The following is a 20245-nucleotide window of genomic DNA, read 5'->3' on the forward strand; positions in this document are numbered from 1 at the left end:
CTTAAATTTGACACTGAGCAGTTTGAAAAAGGTGATTCAGAGTCTTAAATTTAACTTACTGAAACCTGCAAATACCCAGCAGGGAGAGAGGGGCACATTGATTTTCTCTTAAGGCATTTATCTCAGAAGGGGCTGACAACAAGCCAAATGTCTGTCTGCCTTGTCTGTGTGTGTGTGTGTGTATGTTTGTAGCGGTTAACTATAAGAAGCGAAGGAAGTCACATAGATATTGTTGTATAAATAAAGAATGAGATACAGTGAGTTACAAAGTTACAAAGAGTAATATTTCTGTCACCTACAACGGTGATTGTCAGCGGCTGGGACGCAATACAGTACTGGTCCATACAGTGCATGCTACTGGGCTGCAAAGACAAAATCAAATGATAAACCCCGCCCCAATACACACACAGGCACACACACAAACCCCAGTTCCCCCTTAGTGCGGCAGTACCCCCCATCCGTCCCCTTTCCAAACGTGTCCCCCCGAGGCTACAGAAGCTTCCACCTTTTTCAAGTAGAAGAATGATGGCATTGTCATCTGTGACAAGGTCATTTTGTTTGGCATTTTACAAAGTTATTAAGACTACAAAACCTTATATCATAACTTACACTTAAGATAAAAACGGACGTGTTAGCTGTGGTGATGTGATACCCTTGTGTATCCCCATATCAGTATGATGCCAGCACACACACAAGTAAAGCCTGTTATGAAAAAAGTGAAAGCTTTCTGTGGAGAGATCGTCCAGCTGTCCATGTGGTGTAAGAAGTCCTCCAGAAAGGTTTTAAGGACACTTAGAGAATTAAATTTTGTCAAGTTGTATACAGTGTAAAATCTTTACAGTTTGAGTTATTCTAATAAACTGAGTGGGCTGAGCTTGTGTGACCACCTAGTGGAGAACCAGCATGTGAAGTGTTAACCTCTGCAAGCTGGAAAGCAAAGAGCTTGCTTACAGAGGCACACACAGAGAGGCAGAGAGACAAAGAGAGAGAGAGAAAGGGTGCAGTGAGACAGTCGCAAATTTGTTCTTTTGCTGTGTTTAAGGACTTATGGAACTCTGTGTGTGTGTGTGTGTGTGTGTGTGTGTGTGTGTGTGAGAGAGAGAGAGAGAGAGACAGAGAGAGAGAGAGAGAGAGAGAGAGACTACATGCATGCACACAGGGAAACAAATGCATTAGATCAGAGCCACCCAGGAGCTTCTATTCAACACCAACCTCTTTATTATATACTGTTGACTACTTCCCTCAGTTTACACATAACTAACAGCAGGGCTTACGTGGTGTTGACCTTTGTGGGTTTATACATACATTGCTGAAAGTTGGTATCAGTTTTTATATTTAAATTTTACCGAATACTTAACAGCTCCAAGTTTTAGGTATTTCCCCCAGAATGTGATTCTTCCTAGGTCAGGAAACAACATGTAGACCATCATGGGACTGTTCACGGGAACACAGGATAGTAATAACAATAATTAAAATAACAGTAATACAACTGCTGCTGCTAATACTACTACTACTAAACCATTGCCCATTGGACCGAAAAGGTAACCACATCTTTTTTGGCCCATGACCAGCCTCCCTGCTGTGTTTTGTGGTGTTATGTGGGTGTGTTTGGAATCTACAGCCCTGTTTGTCCAACCCCTTTACAGCAATGTCAGTCAGTGTGGAAAGTTAGGCCTCCTGTCAGGTTTCATGACATTACATGGATGTATTTGGAAACAGCGGTCCTGTTTGTGTTAAGCCCCAGGCATTTTCTCATTTGCTCACCACCAAGACTCTTATAAATGCATCCAATACTTTTTAAGTTAAGACATATTCACACAAGTTTAAACTGTCAGCATAAAAAAAAAAAACACGCATGACAAGATTTAAAAACAGTGAATTTCTAGAGAACAGATCTCGAGATCTGTGTTGTCAGAGTCCATGTTGAAATTCATTTATTAATTTATTTTTTTAATTTCTATTTTTTTGTTAGAGGCTAAAAGAAAAGTCCCCGACCAATCAGACATGGAGACAGACATAGATACAAGAAGTTTTGACGTGGAGTGGACAGGTTGCTTCTTTGCTTTCATTTTGATATTTTTCCTGAGAATGACAAAAAAATCAGTGTCGTAGTCAGTGTGAATAGTTTTCTTGTTTCTTGGCATTAGACCCAGTGTGAATAGGCCTTTATTCTGGTGACAGACTGACACACAGGACAGGGTGATGACATAACTCCCTACCAGAGGTTTCACCTCTTTGGTGGAGGTATCCATGATATCAGAGGTGGACCAGATCTGGCTTTCATTAAAGGGACAACCTATCATCAGCCTCTGTATTGATTGACCTAGACGGTGCTGACATCCCTGTACTGGCTGATGTTCTCACACTGACCTTCATGACGACAGCCACGATGTTGACCGAGCTGCTGTTGGTGTCTATATATATATATATATACATTTCTTCTGTGCATTTCACTATGTTTTGTGTGTATATTTCAACGCTTAATCTTTGTTCTGGTGTGGAGTTTTTACTTGTTCTCAGTTGAGAGTATAAGGTAGTTATTAACACCCCCGGCCCACAGGCCCAGCAATATTATTTTGCTCCCCAAATGATTTTGAAGTTGTTGGGTTTTTTTTCAAACTGACATTCACATATATCATGTCAAAATATCAACTCTAATCCCTTTGAGTGCTTACCATGTAAATGGTCTGAATTAATGATGGGTGCTGAAATGCTCATAGTGAATGACTTGGTTGTGGACAGTTCCTGGTGCTGAAAGATCCTTGTCATATGAGAATACACACAATAGTTCAATAAATGACATTCTCTTTCGCTAAATGGGAAGTTGGCTAACTTCCTCCTCAAATCGGCTTCACCCAACATTCCCTGTATATTAACTTTATCTTAACTCTTAACTATTTCAAATATAGACCAAGACATAGACCAAGGAGACATTATTAGAATAAGTAGCCTAGGCCTGTACCTTGTTGATAGGTGGCAAAGTGTCATGCATAAAAGAGGAGTCAGCCTGATATAATACAATTTATTTATTATAATGTCACAAATCATTGATGTGTAGGTGTCTTCCACATAACATGTAAAAGTAGGCTGCAATAAAAACAACCTCTTTCACTGCATTTAATAACTCTAAATGGTCCTATCATGTAAATCACAGGTTTTTCTTTGTTTGTTTTTTGAATATGTTGAGAATATCTTGCCTTTGAATATGTTGTGGCCCACTGCCAAATAGCTAAGCTTAAAATTTGGCCCTCACCCTCATTTGCCTTTTTCTGGCGTAAAGTTCCGGAGTCGTGGTAAGAGTGATTTGGGGCAAGATGAATACACCTGCCTATAATGTTGTCTTTCTTTCTCTCTGTCACAAACAATCAAGATTGAAGGTAGAATTTCTTTATCATCAGTCTCTACAGTCATTTCAGCATACGTCAGTGGAGACTGTGTGTGTGTGTGTGTGTGTGTGTGTGTCCCTGATATTAGCACACAAAGGCTCATCTTGTCGAGGTGTCTGAGCCTGCCTGACCAGTTCAGCAGGAGAATAACAGAGCTTTGCTGTGACCTTAATCTGCTCGTCCCCCTCAAGCCTTTGTCTTTCTTTTCATGCCCCCCTCCCCACTCCCCCACCTGTCATGTGTGACCTCTAGTTGGTGATTACCATAATGTGGACAACTAACAATATGAACACAAATAACATATTTTCAGAAAAGCATTCTTTAACTCTGTGAAACCTAGCCCAACCTTTGGGCAGAGTTTTAGTTAGTTTTTTTCCTATTTTTTTATTGTAATTTAATTGTAGATAAATAATCATAATACATTTCCAATTTTCCAATTTTCCAATTTGAAAGTATTTCTGATTCTGATAATACTTATAAATGTAGTTTTCTTTCTTTTTTTTATTTATTTATTTATTTTTTTTGTTAACTATCTAATAACTTTCTGGCAGTTGTTTTATGATTTTTTAGTATTATTGTTTTTTTCGGAACTTTTTCTTTTTTTCTTTTTTTTTTTGATTTTGTGTTAATGTCTATAATTTTCTTTTTTAAAATATTTAATGGTTTTGAAAGAAATCAAGCATGACTCATATTTAGGGTCATTTTGCAGCAGTTTTCCTGTAATTTTATTAATTTCACTTATTTATTTAAATATGTAATGTTTTCGAAAGGAATCAAACAAATCTGCTTGTAGATTTCAACGGGTTAATGCTGTTCTCCTCAAAAGACCCTCATCTAACTTACATCACTTTGAGACCATTATTAATACAATAAAGAAGCTTCTCATCTTAAGTCAGGTTAAGTCCAGCCAATTCAAATATAAATAGAAACTGAAATTGACTTACTGTAAGTCATAATAGCTCTAACTCTGTTTGAGTAGGTTCTTTGAACATGGTGACCTTCCTGTGTGAAGAGGTCTCCACTATTTGAGTTCTGAGAAAAAAAACAGATGAATGTGAAAGTGAATTGAAGCCAGCCCTGATGGTCTCTATTAGTTTCTCAATTCAATTCAGTTTATGTCACTTAAAGGGCCATATTTGGATGCATCAAAGAGACAGTGGATTATAAGAACAATGACTGGAACAGAATGTCTCTCTGGCTTTGTTTCTCTGTCTCTTGTTGTCTCTGTGTCTTCCTGAGTCTAGTCTTTTGGTTTTGCCAAAGCAGTAAAGAATGTGTTGTATGTTTTCTCAAATCAACATGCAGCAGTTTGCATATTCAAATCATGTTATTGATATTAGAAAATTATTTGGTGTGTAAACATGAACTAATCATCAGTATCTGCTGTTTGATAATGTTAAATTGTTCCAGATTTGAGACCATGTAATAGATCTTTTTTTTTTTTTTACAGCAGCTATGTTGACATTAGTAACACAGTTGTAACAATGGCATTAATTTAGGTTCCATCCCATTTAAGTGTACCTTTAAGTTAGTCTTTCCAGTGAGCCGGCATGCACAATTTGACAACCCTGGCTCTGTTTGACCTAAATGGAACAGAACCAACATTTTCAGGAAAACACCCTTTTTCTGACTTCCCCAAACTGAGACAAGATGTTGGACACCATTTTCACCTCTGTATGTCCAGTGGTTCAGTTCCTATGGGAAGCATTTTCTGTTAGCTTAGCATAAAGACGTGAAGTCAATGGGAGTCATTAGCCTGGCCTCACAACACATGAGACACATGAGTTGTATATGTATGTATGTATGACGTTTTTCATCAAATCCTGTGACCCTGAGTGTTAGGTCCAGTTTTGAGGGTTTTCTGTTTCCTTTTTTTACGTGAGTTGAATGTTTCTCTACACAATACACACACATCACTGGTGTTATAGGTCCAGACAATATTTCTGCCAATGCATTCTGCCTCTTCTGCTTCCCACATGAACTGTTTTTATAAAAGCCTTCATAAATTCACTACTTGGATTACAATGGAAACAGAAATGGAAGCCAGAACGCTTCAGATACAAAAATGTTGTCCCTCACCTTCAGATTCTTTATAGAGCTATAGATATATATATAGATAGATAGATAATCTGGCTATAGACAATAATATAGATGCGCCTCAGTGGGTTAGTTTATAAGTAGGATCATGCACATTCATTTATTTTGGGCACTGAGCACTTAATTGTGTTCCGAAATTTATGTTTTGGCAAACAAATAGATTTATTCTTATGGATTCACACTTTTGTGAAGTTTTTTGGCAGTGTGCGCTTTTCCCTTGTTTTCATCTAAAAACACACAAAAATCACTCTTAATATTAGTATAGTGTTACTACAGGGACTTTACATGTTTATGGTACTCCATAGTGAGTTTTTATTTTGTGAATATCATACAGAGATTCAGTTCAGTTTGCAGACAGTTTATGTAGCCATAAATAGAGATCATATATTGATTTTTGAGTTTTTATTGTTTACAGATACAGCCAAATGTCACCCTTGTGAAATGTTAGGAACTGGCCGACAAACAGAGTAACTTATACGAGCTGCTGGTCACAGCTCTAAAGGTCAATCAAGAAAAAAACAGGCAGCAACATTCACCAGATTGTTAATGAAAGGGAGCTGACTTTTCACAGCCGTTGTCTGCCTGTCTGTCTCTCATTGTGGCTCTCTTGGCTGTTTTCTCTGCAGCTGAGACCCAGGTCTGCTTCAGGTATTACCACGGTGTGACAGGAGCACTGAGGGCAACCACACCAAGCATCACCATCAAGAGCGTCTCTGCACCTGTGAGTTTGAACATGACTGTGAATTAAAGTGAACTGTTGCTCATGAACAGTGTTTCTAAGCACCAATCCTGCATGTGCTTTTTCTCACCATTGCTCTCTTATCTTGAGGAGTCCATCTCTTTCTCAGAATGTCTATCTTTCGAAAGCTGCACCCCAATACACTCTATGTATACTTGATATTTAGGTATTTTTGTCCTTTTTTGAAACTGTCAGTGGGACTAATTCTGTAAATTGTCCCCAGTATATACTACATCTACATTTTCTCATAATTTATCTTAATTTATCTTGCCCTTCTTTTCATCTTGGCAAACATACCATATTCTGAATATTAATATACATGTAATTGTAGTTATTGCCTCAAAGGGATTGGGAGTCCAGCTTCATGATCTCTGTCCATTGGCTTCATTCATGTCCTTGAGTAAATTGCCAGAAAGCAATTCACTTAACTCAGTGCACATGCGATTCAATTTTTGAATCAGTTGTCTAACTTATCAGCACTGTACAGTGCAACAGTATTGTCACATATGTTAGGAGAAATTCATCCTGTGCTAATACAAAAATATCACAGTTGCATCTGTGCTGAATAACTTTATTTTTTTGAATAATTTTATTTGGTACTTTTTTACAATAAGACTACCCTTAGAAAGGGATTATTAATGGTTTGTAATTGGGTTATCAATTAGATTATAAACATTTTATAAATTATTAATAAACTTTTAATAACAAATTATAACACAGTTTTCATACATCAATGCAGATACCAAGAATGATTGACTGATAAAGGGACAAGATAAAGTAAGCTAAGCAACTAGCAAGATGGGAGATTTAACAGAATACTTAGAACATGTAGAAGTGGATCTTGAGTATCCTACCCTGAGACATGCACAGAACGTTCTGCATGGCAAGCCATGCAATGGCCAGCTGATGGCACCGTGGCTGATTTCATCACAAATGTCAAGACAGAGCTGATCACACGGTCACACGGTCACTTCAAACAGTGACATGTGCAACTTTACGGCTGCACTTCTTGGAGCAGCCACACCTGCTCAAATCCACAATTTAGTCTGGGACAATTTTGCAAAACTGTAAAAATTGCCCCAGACTGCATTGTGCAATTTTGCAAAATTTCTATATGTTAATGAACAAAGGTTCATAACTTTGTACATGAAGGTTCATCCACCACAACCCAGGGTACTGTGATCAAAAGTGTGTTTTGCTGGCATGGCCTAAAGGGGTTAATATTCATTCATGTATGATCAAAATTCATTGTACATGACCTTCTTTAGCAATGAACACTGAAGAAAGCAAATTTGATGCATTTGATTTTGCATTTTTTGAGTATTTTACTGATGTTATGTGGAATCTCAAGACCATTATAATTTAGATAAAATGGTTACAAAATAATATCATAATAAGAAGAATATAATTACACATAAATTAAAAAGCATGCATACCTCAGTTCCTGCTAGCCAGTCAGTCAGCTTTTAACACACACCACACTACCTGTGGCCTGCATGCTTGTATGCAGAAACTTCAAAATCATGATTTCCCATGGTGCTTTGGGCATAAAGGGGTTAATATCTGATCAATATCTCAAGAATAGAGAAGGTAAATTTGATACATTTGATATGAGTATGTTATAGGAAATCTCATAAATCCCCATTTGTCTGGGATTTTGGTGCTTTGGGCATGAAGAGGTTAATATGTGAAAATGCTCAAGGGATATCACCAGGCACCCTGCTGTATTTTTAAGAAGTGCCCCTAAGATATAAGAATCAGCAGAGAAAAAAACTTCACCCGGCAAAACCAGGTTCATCAAGAAAGCAGACTTAGACTCCTGGACTATGTGGAGTGAAGGTCCATGTGACCCATCCACCACCCCAACCACATCCTTTTGTGACCGACTTTGTTGGTCTTTATGCTGTGTCATGATACATTTGGCTCCAGGGTCACATTTAATTGGTTAAGACAGAGTGAAGATATTAGTAGATGATAACAGCTTCTAACCTACTAACGTTTGATTTGTTAAGATGGACTGATAGGAATAGATGCTTACAGCTTCTGACCTATGTGAAGGTGCAGTAGGTAACCTACTAACCCATACCTGTAGGGGGGATTATGACTGATAACGTCCATTCAGTGGTGTGATAACAGTCAAATCAGGTGGTTAAGGCAGCAGTTGAATCAGTAATTGAAACAGTAGCTGATCAGACACAGAAGATGAAGTAGCTTAACCAATACTTGAAGTAGTTGAAGCAAAATCATGGCTTATTGGCTTGTGTTTCACAAAAGCAACACTTAGGTTTTATGTAAACTTAAAACTTTACTCATTCTGTTTTTTTTTTGTTTTTTTTTTTTGGTCACATTTAAAATGATAAATTATACCACTTATGGGAAGTCAACACTTTTTAGAAGTGGCATTATGGTCTTTTAATCTCAGAACTACAATATTTCAATTTGTGCTACAAGACTTGCAACCTTTCTAACACCATTGCTGTCTGCTCAGAGAGTTAACTCACAGCCCTGTTTATGCTGTCATTCACAGGATACTTGGCGTAACTGGCAGGCAGACAAACAGAAAGTAGAAGTAGGGTTTCAGGAGCAAGCACTTGAACATCATGAGGAACAGGGGACAGTTTATGTGTCATCTACTGTTCTGTCCTTCCCTCCATCTCTTACTCAGGGATATAATGAAACAAAAGAGCCCTGTGGGGCCTGCTTCCTCTACTTTACTTGGTTTCAGTCCTTCATGATAAAACACGATCGAGAGATGATGAGAGATTACATCTCATCTGCTTTTTCGGCACTAAATCTGTCCCACTGCTTCTAAAAGGCCTGATTTGACAATGTGGCTATCAGTCATTAACTGTGGTTGGTTTATGGAGATGGTGTGCACCGCTGATCAGTGAGATTAAGTTGTGGCGTACCATCTGAGGGAATTGGCAGCATTTACCTTTGTTGCTTTGGTCAGCCACTCTGCCTGTTGTGGGTTATCTCCATTCCTTTCATCTTGGTCTGAGCTCATGACATTTAGCTGGGCTTTGCCTTTACTTTACCCTTTGAAAGCTGCACAAATTCACCCGATTTCTTTCCAAAACAAGAAAAAAAAAAAAAGTGTTTAGCAAATTAGGAAAACATGCTTTAACATTAGTATAAAACTGGCAACGTCAGATTTCTTTGTTTAAATGGTTGTGAAAGAAAAAAATGCTTGAAAAAAGATATTTTCTCATAACAAATTCAGAAAATTAAAAAAGAAGATGAGTAAAACATGACTGAAAAATTAGCAAAAATAATTGTAAAAATGATTAGGAATTTATTTATATTTAAAATTAAATTAAAATTATGATATATTATAAAACTTTAAATAAAAAGAAATAAAAAGAAATAAAGTGAAGTTTGACACACATACAAATACAAAAATACAAAAAAAAAAAAAACAAGCACATCCAAAAACTTAAATCTAGCTGTGAGACTGAAAATGTGTGTTTTTGAATTTAGCGAAAACTTGATTGATACCTATCCATGCAGAGTTGAATTGAGATCAGCTGGACTTAATGGTAGATTCCTGAAGAGGTTAAACTTCTCATCCAAGAATCTTCTTCAGAGTGTTGTTAGGGCCCTAATGACTGTCGTTCACTCCTGGAAAGACAGGACAGAGAGAGGAGTTGACGTGCAGCAAAGGTCTAGACCAGATTGGAATCCAGGTGGATGGGGCTTAGCCTTAGTATTACATGGGACACACTCTACATGGAGAGCCACCCACAGTTTACTTTTTTTAGTACTCCCATCTTTTTCTGAAATTCAGGAGCTGTCCAAATTGAAAGCAATTGCTTTGTCTCTTTGGCAGACCACTGCACACTCTTTGATTTCTCCATTGTTTCCATCTTCCCTGCAGAATAATACACACCCACTCTCGCTGTCGTCACAGGTCCCACTTCAGGTCATAGTATTTTTTGGTTCCTGATGGGAACCAAATTTTCGGCTACCAAACCAATTTATTTTTGACCAAATGTCTTAGAGTGGTTCAAATTCAGGTTCACAAAACAGAATAGAACCATTTCCTTTCTGGGGGAAAAGGCCTTTGAGAGTGACATTTATTTGGACATGAGGATGCTTTGTCTGCACATCCACAGACCTTTGAAGCACTGCTGTTTTTGCTCACTGCTCATTCTGTCCTGACTTGTGCATGTAGTTAGACTGAGAAGTAGACTGATAAATGGGGCCGATATTGGCTTTTTATTCATGTTGGACATGGGTCAGTTAGTGATGTCCTCCTCTGATATTTTGCTGCTGTGCAAAGTTTTTTTTTCTTTCTTTCTTTTTTGTTTTTAATCATAACAGAGTGTTTTAGCTTCCCTTGTCCAAATGCTGTTCCACCAGATTTTCCACCCTGTCCTGAATAAAATTCTGGGAGGGCCACTGAATTCTTCTGGGATCCTTTTCATGAGTACACTCATTTAAATCATTTTGAATTTTTGCATAAAATATCACCTACAGACAGCTTCTTTTGAAAGATATTGGTATTGGTATTGGCTGTCCGAATCCCATATTGGTCTAATGCTCACATCCAAAGCTCATCTGGGGCCCAGGCGATTGGATTTCCATGTTTCCCTTCCTTTCTGCTGCTGTGGACCCCTGGAAATGCTGATGGGCCCTGAACTTGATCTGCACTCACCTCCTGAGGACAAAGGATTAAAAATAACCCCAACAGAGACACTGATAGGGAGGGAACAGTAGGGAGGTGGGGACAAGAGCCCAGTAGATCATTCAGTTTTTGGAGAGATGAGGATGAAGACGAGGAGAGCTGCTGCAGCTGGATAAAACAGAAGAAGAAGACGGAGGAGAAGAGGAAAGAGAGGTAGACAAGATGGGGGAGAGGGTGCAGCAGTGGAGGGAGATTTGTCCCTCTTGATGGTCGTCTAGTGAGTCAAAAGCTTCAGAGCTAGCAAACAGAAAGAGAGAACGTGTGTGTGTGTGTGTGTGTGTGTGTGTGTGTGGGCCTGTGTGCGCGCATGCCTGTGTGTGTGAGTGTGCATGTGATGGATAGCATGTGTCTTCAGCTGGGACTGCTGTCTCCCAGTCATCCTGAGAGGAGGAGCAGGAGGAGGACAAGGCTCAGCTGGATAGCCTGGGTAACCATGCATATACTTTCTCTCTCTCTCTCCCTCTCTCTCTCAGCTGATTCACAGTCACCAGCCTCTCCGTCCTGCTTTTTTCTTCCGGCAGCTTCAGAGACAGATCAATCAGTTATTTTGTCATAGTCACTGCAAGTACTTGAATCTGATTGGCTGGGAGGTGTCTGATAAAATTGTATATCAAGACCCTTTCAACAGTTTTTTGTGCCATGATATATGAACACTCAGGATATCAAGCTTGCTGTATCCATAACAACAAAAACGGATGATTATCATAAACAAACTGTTTTAGCTGATATGCCCTCCCCTGTTATTAAATGGATACTTCACCTGTGTTGAAAAATGTGACATTATTTCACATTTCACATTATTTAAAATTCAATTACAAGAAAATTACCCTATAATTCCCACAAAAAATACACTGCCTATACACACTTGGTGTCAGATGTGGATCCACTCACATGTATTTTGCTGTATTTTTCAGATTTTCAGTCAGGATGCAGAGGTGCTTTTATCGTGCAAAATCTCCCTTCTTGCTCTTGCTCTCTTGCTCGCTCCTCTTGATTAAAGATGTTTTCATTGCATAAAGGATGCTCATAAATTGTACATATTGTATGATTTTGCTGTCAAATACTGAAATGTTTCTTTTACATTTTTTAAAAAGCCTGAAGCTGTTTTAGAAAATTCTCAGATAGGGTGGCACACTACTATGTGAAGTGTATTGCACTTCGGTATGAGGTTGTCATTCAGTTCATATGTTGGATCTGCAATTTGACACTGTTGTCTGGGTCACTAATCGATAGTGAGACAATAATTACATTTTGTTGACATGCCACCCTCTTTCTCCAGCCCTTTCTCATCCTTATCGCCATGTGTTTTTTAATCCAGTTTTGCTTTTTTCTATTTTTGCTATTTCCACCCCTTCAGCGTTAATTATGCCAGTTTTTGCATGCTCATGCCATGTTTAAATATGTTTTTAGATCTGTTTTACCATATCTCCCAGGCTGTCTCAGTGTCTCATGCCAATGCATGCATTGAGGAACACAGCAAAAGCTAAGACAAGACAGCAGGGAAGATCTTACTTCAACTTTCTGCTTCTGTGATTTCTGTTTTTCCCCATCCAAAATGAAACTGTCAACCAGCAGGGTGGGGGAGTAACAGAATATAAGTAATGGAGTTAGGTTTTCAAAATACAGAATATGAGCAACTGTATTCCATTATAGTTGCAGTTTAAATTGGTGGTATTCTGAAAACTGTTACTGTCTGGGATTACTTTATCCATTTTGTTTTATTTAAAATTTAGGTGTGTATTTTCTACAAAGATTTTCTGTGTTGTCTTTTTAGCTGCACAGACGCTATGGAATGATCATAGAAGGAATATTATAGGAATACTACAGGCAGCAGTATGTCTCTGTGATGCGAGCAGGCAGACTAGACTAACATATTGAACTAAACAGCCCCTCTGCCCCTGCACTCTCTCTGCTGGTGGTGGTGGTGGGGGGGTGGGGGGTGGGGGTGACTACTGCCTACACTGTATGTTTACTGTCAGACTGACAACTTCACTGCCAGCCCGCTGCTCTGCTCTGCTCTGCTGGCATTCACCACCACTTTTTGCTGCTCTCTCTCTCTCTCTCACTCGCTCCACCAAACACACTATGTACTGCTCTATTCTTAAAAGGCTGCTCTTAAAACAAGTGGCAAGAAAATTTCACCAGTTTTCTTTAAACAACATCAATTGCAGGACAAAACATACCACATTTGTGTTTTGTGTACTTGCTTAATAAGATAATAAAGTCATACCCAAAAGCTAGTGTTAACTACATTCAATCTGACTCAGACAAATTGGCAAATTTTGAAGTGTTCGAAAAACAATCCAAAGTATTTAGAATATGTTACTTAACTCGAGTAAGCATTTTAGAACATGTAGTAAGTAATCCGTATTGAAATGCAATTTAAAAGTAACCCTCCCAACACTGTCAACCAGTAGCTAACGTTCTCTATCTTCAGTTTGGATGATGCATAGGAGATGCTGTTGAAGTGTGGTGGTCGTGAAGCAGAAATCAAAATGGGTGAATTGGCATTAAAGCAAAATTGAATTTTGGGATAGTGTTGGGTTGTAGACAGAGCTGGAGTCCATATGACGAAATATCATCATTAGTTGTTCGATGCTCCCCTGGACTGATAGTCCAGCATTTCTATCTCTCCATTCACTTCAATAGCATGGTAAAACAGCCCCCAATATCACAATATCAGTACAATATCGATATATTGCCCAGCCTTACTAGAAATGAAATGAAAATCTCACACTGAAACACACTGTTTATTGACAGTGTTTTGAACCCTTGGTCTGTTTGTCAGGTCTGGGTGTACATATATATTTATATGCTCTGTGACATTTTTCATATCCTTTTCATGTCTAGGACACAAGGCAAAACTAAAGCAAAACGAAGGGGGATTCCTCACATTTATTGGATGACTTGACACGAGACACACACACACACACACACACACACCACTTTATAGCCCTGTGTTTTCTTCTCCGTTCTCCTGCTCCTCCTCTTCCTGACTGTAGAATCAATGTCAGGATAATGAAGACACAGTATTGATTGCAGCATGCATTCGGGCTGACTGAAAATGGAGCTCTAAGTCATTTTAAAAGAAGCCATGTTGACACAAAGTGGAATTTCTTGGCCCTCACTAACCACATCTAAGCATTTAAAAATGAAACTGTGCTTTCATAGTCACACTTGTCATGCATTTTATCTGCACATTGCTTATAACAATAGTGCATGAGTCTTGCACAATATTAGCATTCTTCTCTACATTTGGGTTTTCCTAAGGTAATGCATATTTTCAGAATGACGTGTTCATGTCATCTGTAAAGTGGATGCATTTGATAAGATGAATAGTTTTATAGTACCATGTGTGGTCACCTCCTGTACTGTATTTATATTTATATTTATATTATATTTATCCTTCTTTAGACGTGCAAATGGGAATAAAATTTTCATTTTGCACATGTTGACATAAGCTGTACATTACAATAATTGCAGCAGCATACAAGTTACATTTATTTGATAGTATGCGATTTCTTGATGTGTATTCTTAGAGCAGTTGCACATATTTGTCATTTGTTTTTCTTTACACAGCCTCATACCGTAACTTAGGATTTTTATACTCATACTGTTCATTGTGTTCTGTTCCCCCACTTGTTAATTATTTCTGTCCCCTCTTTGTTGGATTCTGTTGTTATTTTGCTGCTGCAGCGACCTAATTTGCCCCCAGGGATTGTTAAGGTTTCATTCTCAGGGGAAGGAAGGGAACAGCCTGGGGCAGACGAGGAGGAAGGCTGAGTGTTTTATGATGCTCCTCTCATTTCAGAACATTTCTTAAGTCTGCTTTTCTGTCTGCTTCTGTCTCTCTCTCTCTGTCTGTAGGTATTGAAGCCAGTAGTTAGTCCTGAGGCCAACCAGGGGCCAGGCAACAGGAGACTCATTAACTTCTCCCTGTCAGGTATTAACAGCTTTTTCTTTCCAACCAACCCTCTGTCAAATTATTTGTTCACTTATCTATACCTCACACAGTCTGTCCTCCTGTAATCCTTCCCTTGATTTCTGTCTTGTTGAGGGAGCTGAAGCGTAACGGCAGACACCTAGTCCTGGAGTCTTAACATTACAGGAGTGTATACTTTTTCTTCTGCTTCTGTTACCTCATTCTTTGCCAAAGCTCCTCATCCTTCCTCTTTGTCCTGTCCTTGGCCACTGCCTTCTTCCCCTTCGTCTTTTTCTTCTTTTCTGCCAAGGCCTTTTGATAGTGTTGTTGGTTCTTCTGTATGAAGTTCTTCATGTTTGTCAGTGTTTTACAACATATTCCCTAACAGAATCACTGTTAAGTGTTACCATAAGTATTAGTAATTCACAAAGAATTTACTCTTTTATAGTAATTATACCAAATGACATAATATCACACATTCATGTCTTTCACATTAGGCACCGCTTGTTGTGGCTTAATCACTTTAGTCAGGATATGTTTTACATAACACAAGAGGAGTTACAATTTTGCTTTAAACAAACACCTGAAAACAAAATTGAACTTAGAGGTAGAGTGTTGGGTTTATGGTTACCTGGGCGAGATATAAGTCAAGATGGTGGTGAATCTCCTTGGCTGCTAATCCATAATACTGTGTTTGTATTTCTCCATTCACTTCCATTGCACAGCAAAACTGATCCTGAAATAACACTTTTACTAGCCTATATAAGCACAAGCACAGCAGATAATGTCAATATAAAAAAATAACAAAAACAAGTCACAGTTCCCATTTGTTGAGGAAATTAAATGGCTCTTGTTATTTTACAATTTGAATTGGAAAGTAGATCTGACAGAGCATCCACAGAAAGCTTTGCACCAGGAAGAAACAACCTGATAGTATTTTCACAAATAATTGTGATTACACAAAAGAAGGGAAATGGTATCACTTCGATCAAAGTTTCACAAGCATATAGTTATGTTTGGTGGCATGGAACTGTTCTGCCCCCAAGGAGGACGACAGAACAGAGCCTGTAGCAATGGCACTGAAGCCATGACATGGATATAGTATGACACAGTTTATCAATACCAGCAAGCAATACTAACTGGAGACAAAACAATCAGCTGTCAGACGTTTTGGCAGTTGTAGTCAGCTGAGGTGTCAGCTGATAGATAGGGCGGACTGATCAGCTAGAGATCAGCTTAACCTATGTTGGTTTCATGTGTAGCAACATTAATGCAGTTGTTCATGTTCATTTAACATCACTAATTTCGTTTTTATTGGTTTTTAAGTCATGTTAGTAAATTAACATTAGTTAAGCCTGGTTTTCACTTAAATTTCCACCTAAGCAACTTCATACTGACTGAAAATATTGCAATATATTTCTATATTGTACATCGTCACATCCAGATTTGTCTATCTCCAGATTTGTATAGCTCCATCACAGTGATTCTGAGTGAAATATTTACAGTCAAGATGATGTTGTTTTATGGCTGCATCATCACATCAAACAGAAAATACCTGGATGTCTTGTGCATCATTTTATACCAATGTTCCTGTAATTCAGCAGGACATTTAGTATCTTGGGAAACTTTGGGATCTCAACTAGAATTTAAAATCAAGTTCTGTGGGTTTGAGTTGAGTTGAGTTTAGCTTGAAAAGATCGGCGTTCAGAGACAGTTAATGTAAAGTTTTACTGCTAAATGTGGCTTCATTTGAGTAGGCTTATATGTGGTCCAGTCTCCATCTAACTCATCTGAATGCATGGCAAAGAGTGTGGTTACATTGCTGTATGATACACTGACTTCTGCTGGCTATATTTTCACTTGTGAGATGTCAAGGATCAGGGAAGAGACTTGGGCTCTACATGTCCATTCATTCATTACCCACAATATCTGAGCGTCTGCTGGCTGTTTCAGATGAAACTTGTTGGAGTGATAGATTTTAACACAGGCATTTTGAATATGAACAGATTGGCCCACTACACAGCCACCACCAGACCAATAGCACACCTGCCTTAATCCAATTGAATCAAGCGTTTACCCTCTTGATGCGGTTCATTTGGGCCAGCCCATGAAAGGAGGTGGTCAGTGTGGATGGTGGGTGTGTAAGCCACAGGACCTTCACGCACAAGACCCAGGTTTGATTCCTGTTTCCAGCAAGACCTTTTGTGTATGACCAAGAAAGTGTCTAGTTTACATTTTGATGGCCAAACCTAACCTGTACTTAAGCTTAACCAGGGGGTTTGTGGTGTAAACCCATCTATGTGACAGTGACATGTGATAAAAGCAAGAAAGTCTGATGTATTTTATCTTTTTATCTTGTCAAAGGCTGCCTTTGGCATCAGTATCAGACACGAAAGGGCTGTGACTAAGCTGTGGGAATGAGAATGTGTTATTTGGGCAGCTGTGACAACAGCAATTGCTCTCTGGTGTGGACCAAAACAAGTAGACTGAGACCCTGTGGAGGAAGTGGTCTCAAACAGTCACAAAGAAACTCTGGAGAGGTTTGTTTGTAGCGTGAACCTGTAACATCCCAGATCCCCCCCAACTACAGGCAGCAGCATGCATTTTTGGCCGAAGTAGCTACTGTGGTTCAGATGTGCATTACGGACTCGTAATTATGGACAGAAAGAAGTAACTCAGTGGCACTAGCAGCTAGCAGTTAGCAACATAGGAACAAAATGAGTCGATGGTTGACATCGCCTTCTTGGTATTTTGCCCAAACAAGCACTGCAGTGATAAGAAATCCCAGAGCTGCTGATGGTGCTTCATGCCCATTTTGGATATTGTATTGGCCAAATGTGGCCAATACAAAAAAAAACTTCTCCAAAGTAACCATTTCCTCCCTCTCTCAACTTAATGATATTTGATTGAACTTGACCAATGAGCAGGCTGACAGCTCCCATGTGGCTTACATTGATACATTTTGGTTTGTTTGAATTTTTTGCCATTTGAAATCAAACCGAACCAAACGAACAATGCAACAAAATCTCAACTATTCCACTCATTCCAACCATAGCAAACAGACTGCAGGTGCGAAAACACCCTAAGCTTCATGTTCAGCATCTCAGGCACTGTTGGGTCCTTTTTAATCAGCCTTTGGGGAATGGTGTTTCTCCTGTACTCCTTCCCAAAAAGAGAAGTCCACTCCGTTCTTTAAAACATGTTCACAGTCCGTGCTAGTGTGTGACGAGCATATCCAACCAAACACAAGACGCATATCTGTGAAGTCTGTACTTACTGACTGTGTCGGTGTCCTCATGTATTTTTCATTTACAACCACTCCTCTCCAGCAAGAGAAAGCCCTGATCTGTGAGGATATATAGCAGGGCATGAAGGATGTGGTGTATTGTTATGGATGTTGTCTATGTTGTGGAGTGTTGCTAAAATTTCTGATGTAAAAGTTTTTGCATTTTCTCATCTATATTGTGTTTTCTCTTGTGCCCCCTTGTCTTTTTTTTTTTTTATCATAGATTGTTATATTTTATCTAATTCTGCCTCTCTCTCTCTCGCTCAATTCAGTTCAGTTTGTTTCTAATCTGTTCACTGACATGATAGGAAAAAGAAGTGTTGCAGTATAGTGAGGCATTATATTGTCACCTGAAGTAATAGTATTCACTTTAACAGAGGACTATTAGTCATTAAAAATCAGCGTTTTAAGCAGTAACACAATAAATAATAATTTCTCAGTGACAATTCAAATCACTTAAAATTAATTTAACTGTTAAATTCATTATTATTCATTCATATTATTTATTCATGCCCTCCTTATATGGGTGCGCATACATACACACCCTTTCATTCCCTCCCCCACTAAAATGCAGACAGGCAACACACACACACACACACACACACACACACACACACACACACACACACAAGCTAGCAGTCTTTTCCTAATGGAAGTGAGACGGTGCAGTGAGCCTGTATTCATTATTCATGTTGTGTGTGTGTGTTGGAGGGATAAAGAAAGAACAGTACTGGTGGATGAAGATAAAGCGAGGACTTATTTAGGATCTCAGAATGTAAAGCAGCTGGCTCTCTCTGCCAATGTATGTTGAAGCATCACTTGGGTAGGAAGAATATAACAGGTCTGTCAACTGAAACCAGAGGCCAGATTAATCAAAGTCCTATACAAGGCTATCACTATAATAAGAATGGATCCTACAAAACAGATAATGTAGGATACACAGCTGTCAAACAAGTTAAACTAGTACTGACACACTGTTCAACCTAGCAAGCAAGTGCAAGCAGAAGCAAGATTTATTTAGCATAAAGTAAAACCACAGCATCATCACACCCTGGCCTTGATAAAAGGATACAATAGATATGTAGAGGCAAGATGGGTCTTTTTGCTATAGATCTTTTCTGCCTCTTGTCTAAACAAAGAAAGAAAACTCATTACTGTAACTGAAAATATTAAAATCCTCCCTCTGTCCTCTTCCTCTTCTTTCAGTTCATCTCCTCTTTCTCCCCCTCTTTCAGACCTCCAGGCAGTGGGTTTGAAGAAGGGGATGTTCTTTAACCCCGACCCCTACCTGAAGCTCTCCATCCAGCCTGGGAAGCACAGCATCTTCCCCTCCCTGCCGCACCACGGCCAGGAGAAACGCTCCGGTATCGTCTGCAACACTGTTAACCCACAGTGGAACACAGAGGTACACACATCTATTTTGTTTGAACCTTTATTTATCCTTGGAAAATTGAAAGGGCTTTTTTACAGCAACATCTTGCTACACATTGGCCTTGGGATGCTGACTGGTGATCTTCTGCTGTTGATCACTGAGCAGCACCGCTGGACCAGTTGGTGGTTCAGTGATTGTTCAGGGATACTTTGATAATAGCCTGACCTTACACCCGCAGTACACGTTTGTGAAAAAAATCCTTTAACCCTTTGGCGCATAGCGGCCACTACTGCATATCAGCTGTTAGAATGCTCTCTGCCTCCCCACCCACCACCACCATTGAGATTTATGCAGGGACTGTCAGTTCTTGTTGCTGAAAACATATTAATACTAGTATCATGACATGGTAATACCAGTCCTGCATCCTTAAAGAAGTATGGAGACTCACAAAAGTGTTCATGCCTTAAGAAGAGTAAAAACACATGAGAAAAAAATCTGGACTCTTTCATAATTCATGCATCAAAGTGTTAAGCAACAAAAGTGCATAAATACTTTCTCTGTCTCACACATTGGAGCAAATACAGCAATACTATTTTAATTTCTCTTTCTTATTTTTCTGTTAATGAAAAAATGAGAGACATCAATGATGTCAGTGAAAAGGAACTTCTGCATTTGAGATCAAAGTCATGTTAAATAATTTAAAAAAAAATTAATAAAAAAGAGCAAATGTCATTTTCAGAGCATGAGTACTGACAT

The 20245-nt window shown here is 38.8% G+C and overlaps 1 protein-coding gene across 1 annotated transcript in view; it reads left to right on the forward strand.

Annotated features, from left to right (window-relative positions):
• hecw1a (HECT, C2 and WW domain containing E3 ubiquitin protein ligase 1a) overlaps window positions 1-20245 on the forward strand; it is a 115693-nt gene that overhangs the window by 28663 nt on the left and 66785 nt on the right. The window contains exons 5-7 of the mRNA XM_030079257.1: window positions 6110-6204; window positions 14777-14852; window positions 19353-19522. Of these exons, the coding sequence (XP_029935117.1) occupies window positions 6110-6204; window positions 14777-14852; window positions 19353-19522 (341 nt within the window). The remainder of the gene's footprint in view (window positions 1-6109; window positions 6205-14776; window positions 14853-19352; window positions 19523-20245) is intronic.

Source organism: Myripristis murdjan, chromosome 20 (genome assembly GCF_902150065.1).
Source record: "Myripristis murdjan chromosome 20, fMyrMur1.1, whole genome shotgun sequence".
Lineage (NCBI taxonomy): Eukaryota > Metazoa > Chordata > Actinopteri > Holocentriformes > Holocentridae > Myripristis > Myripristis murdjan.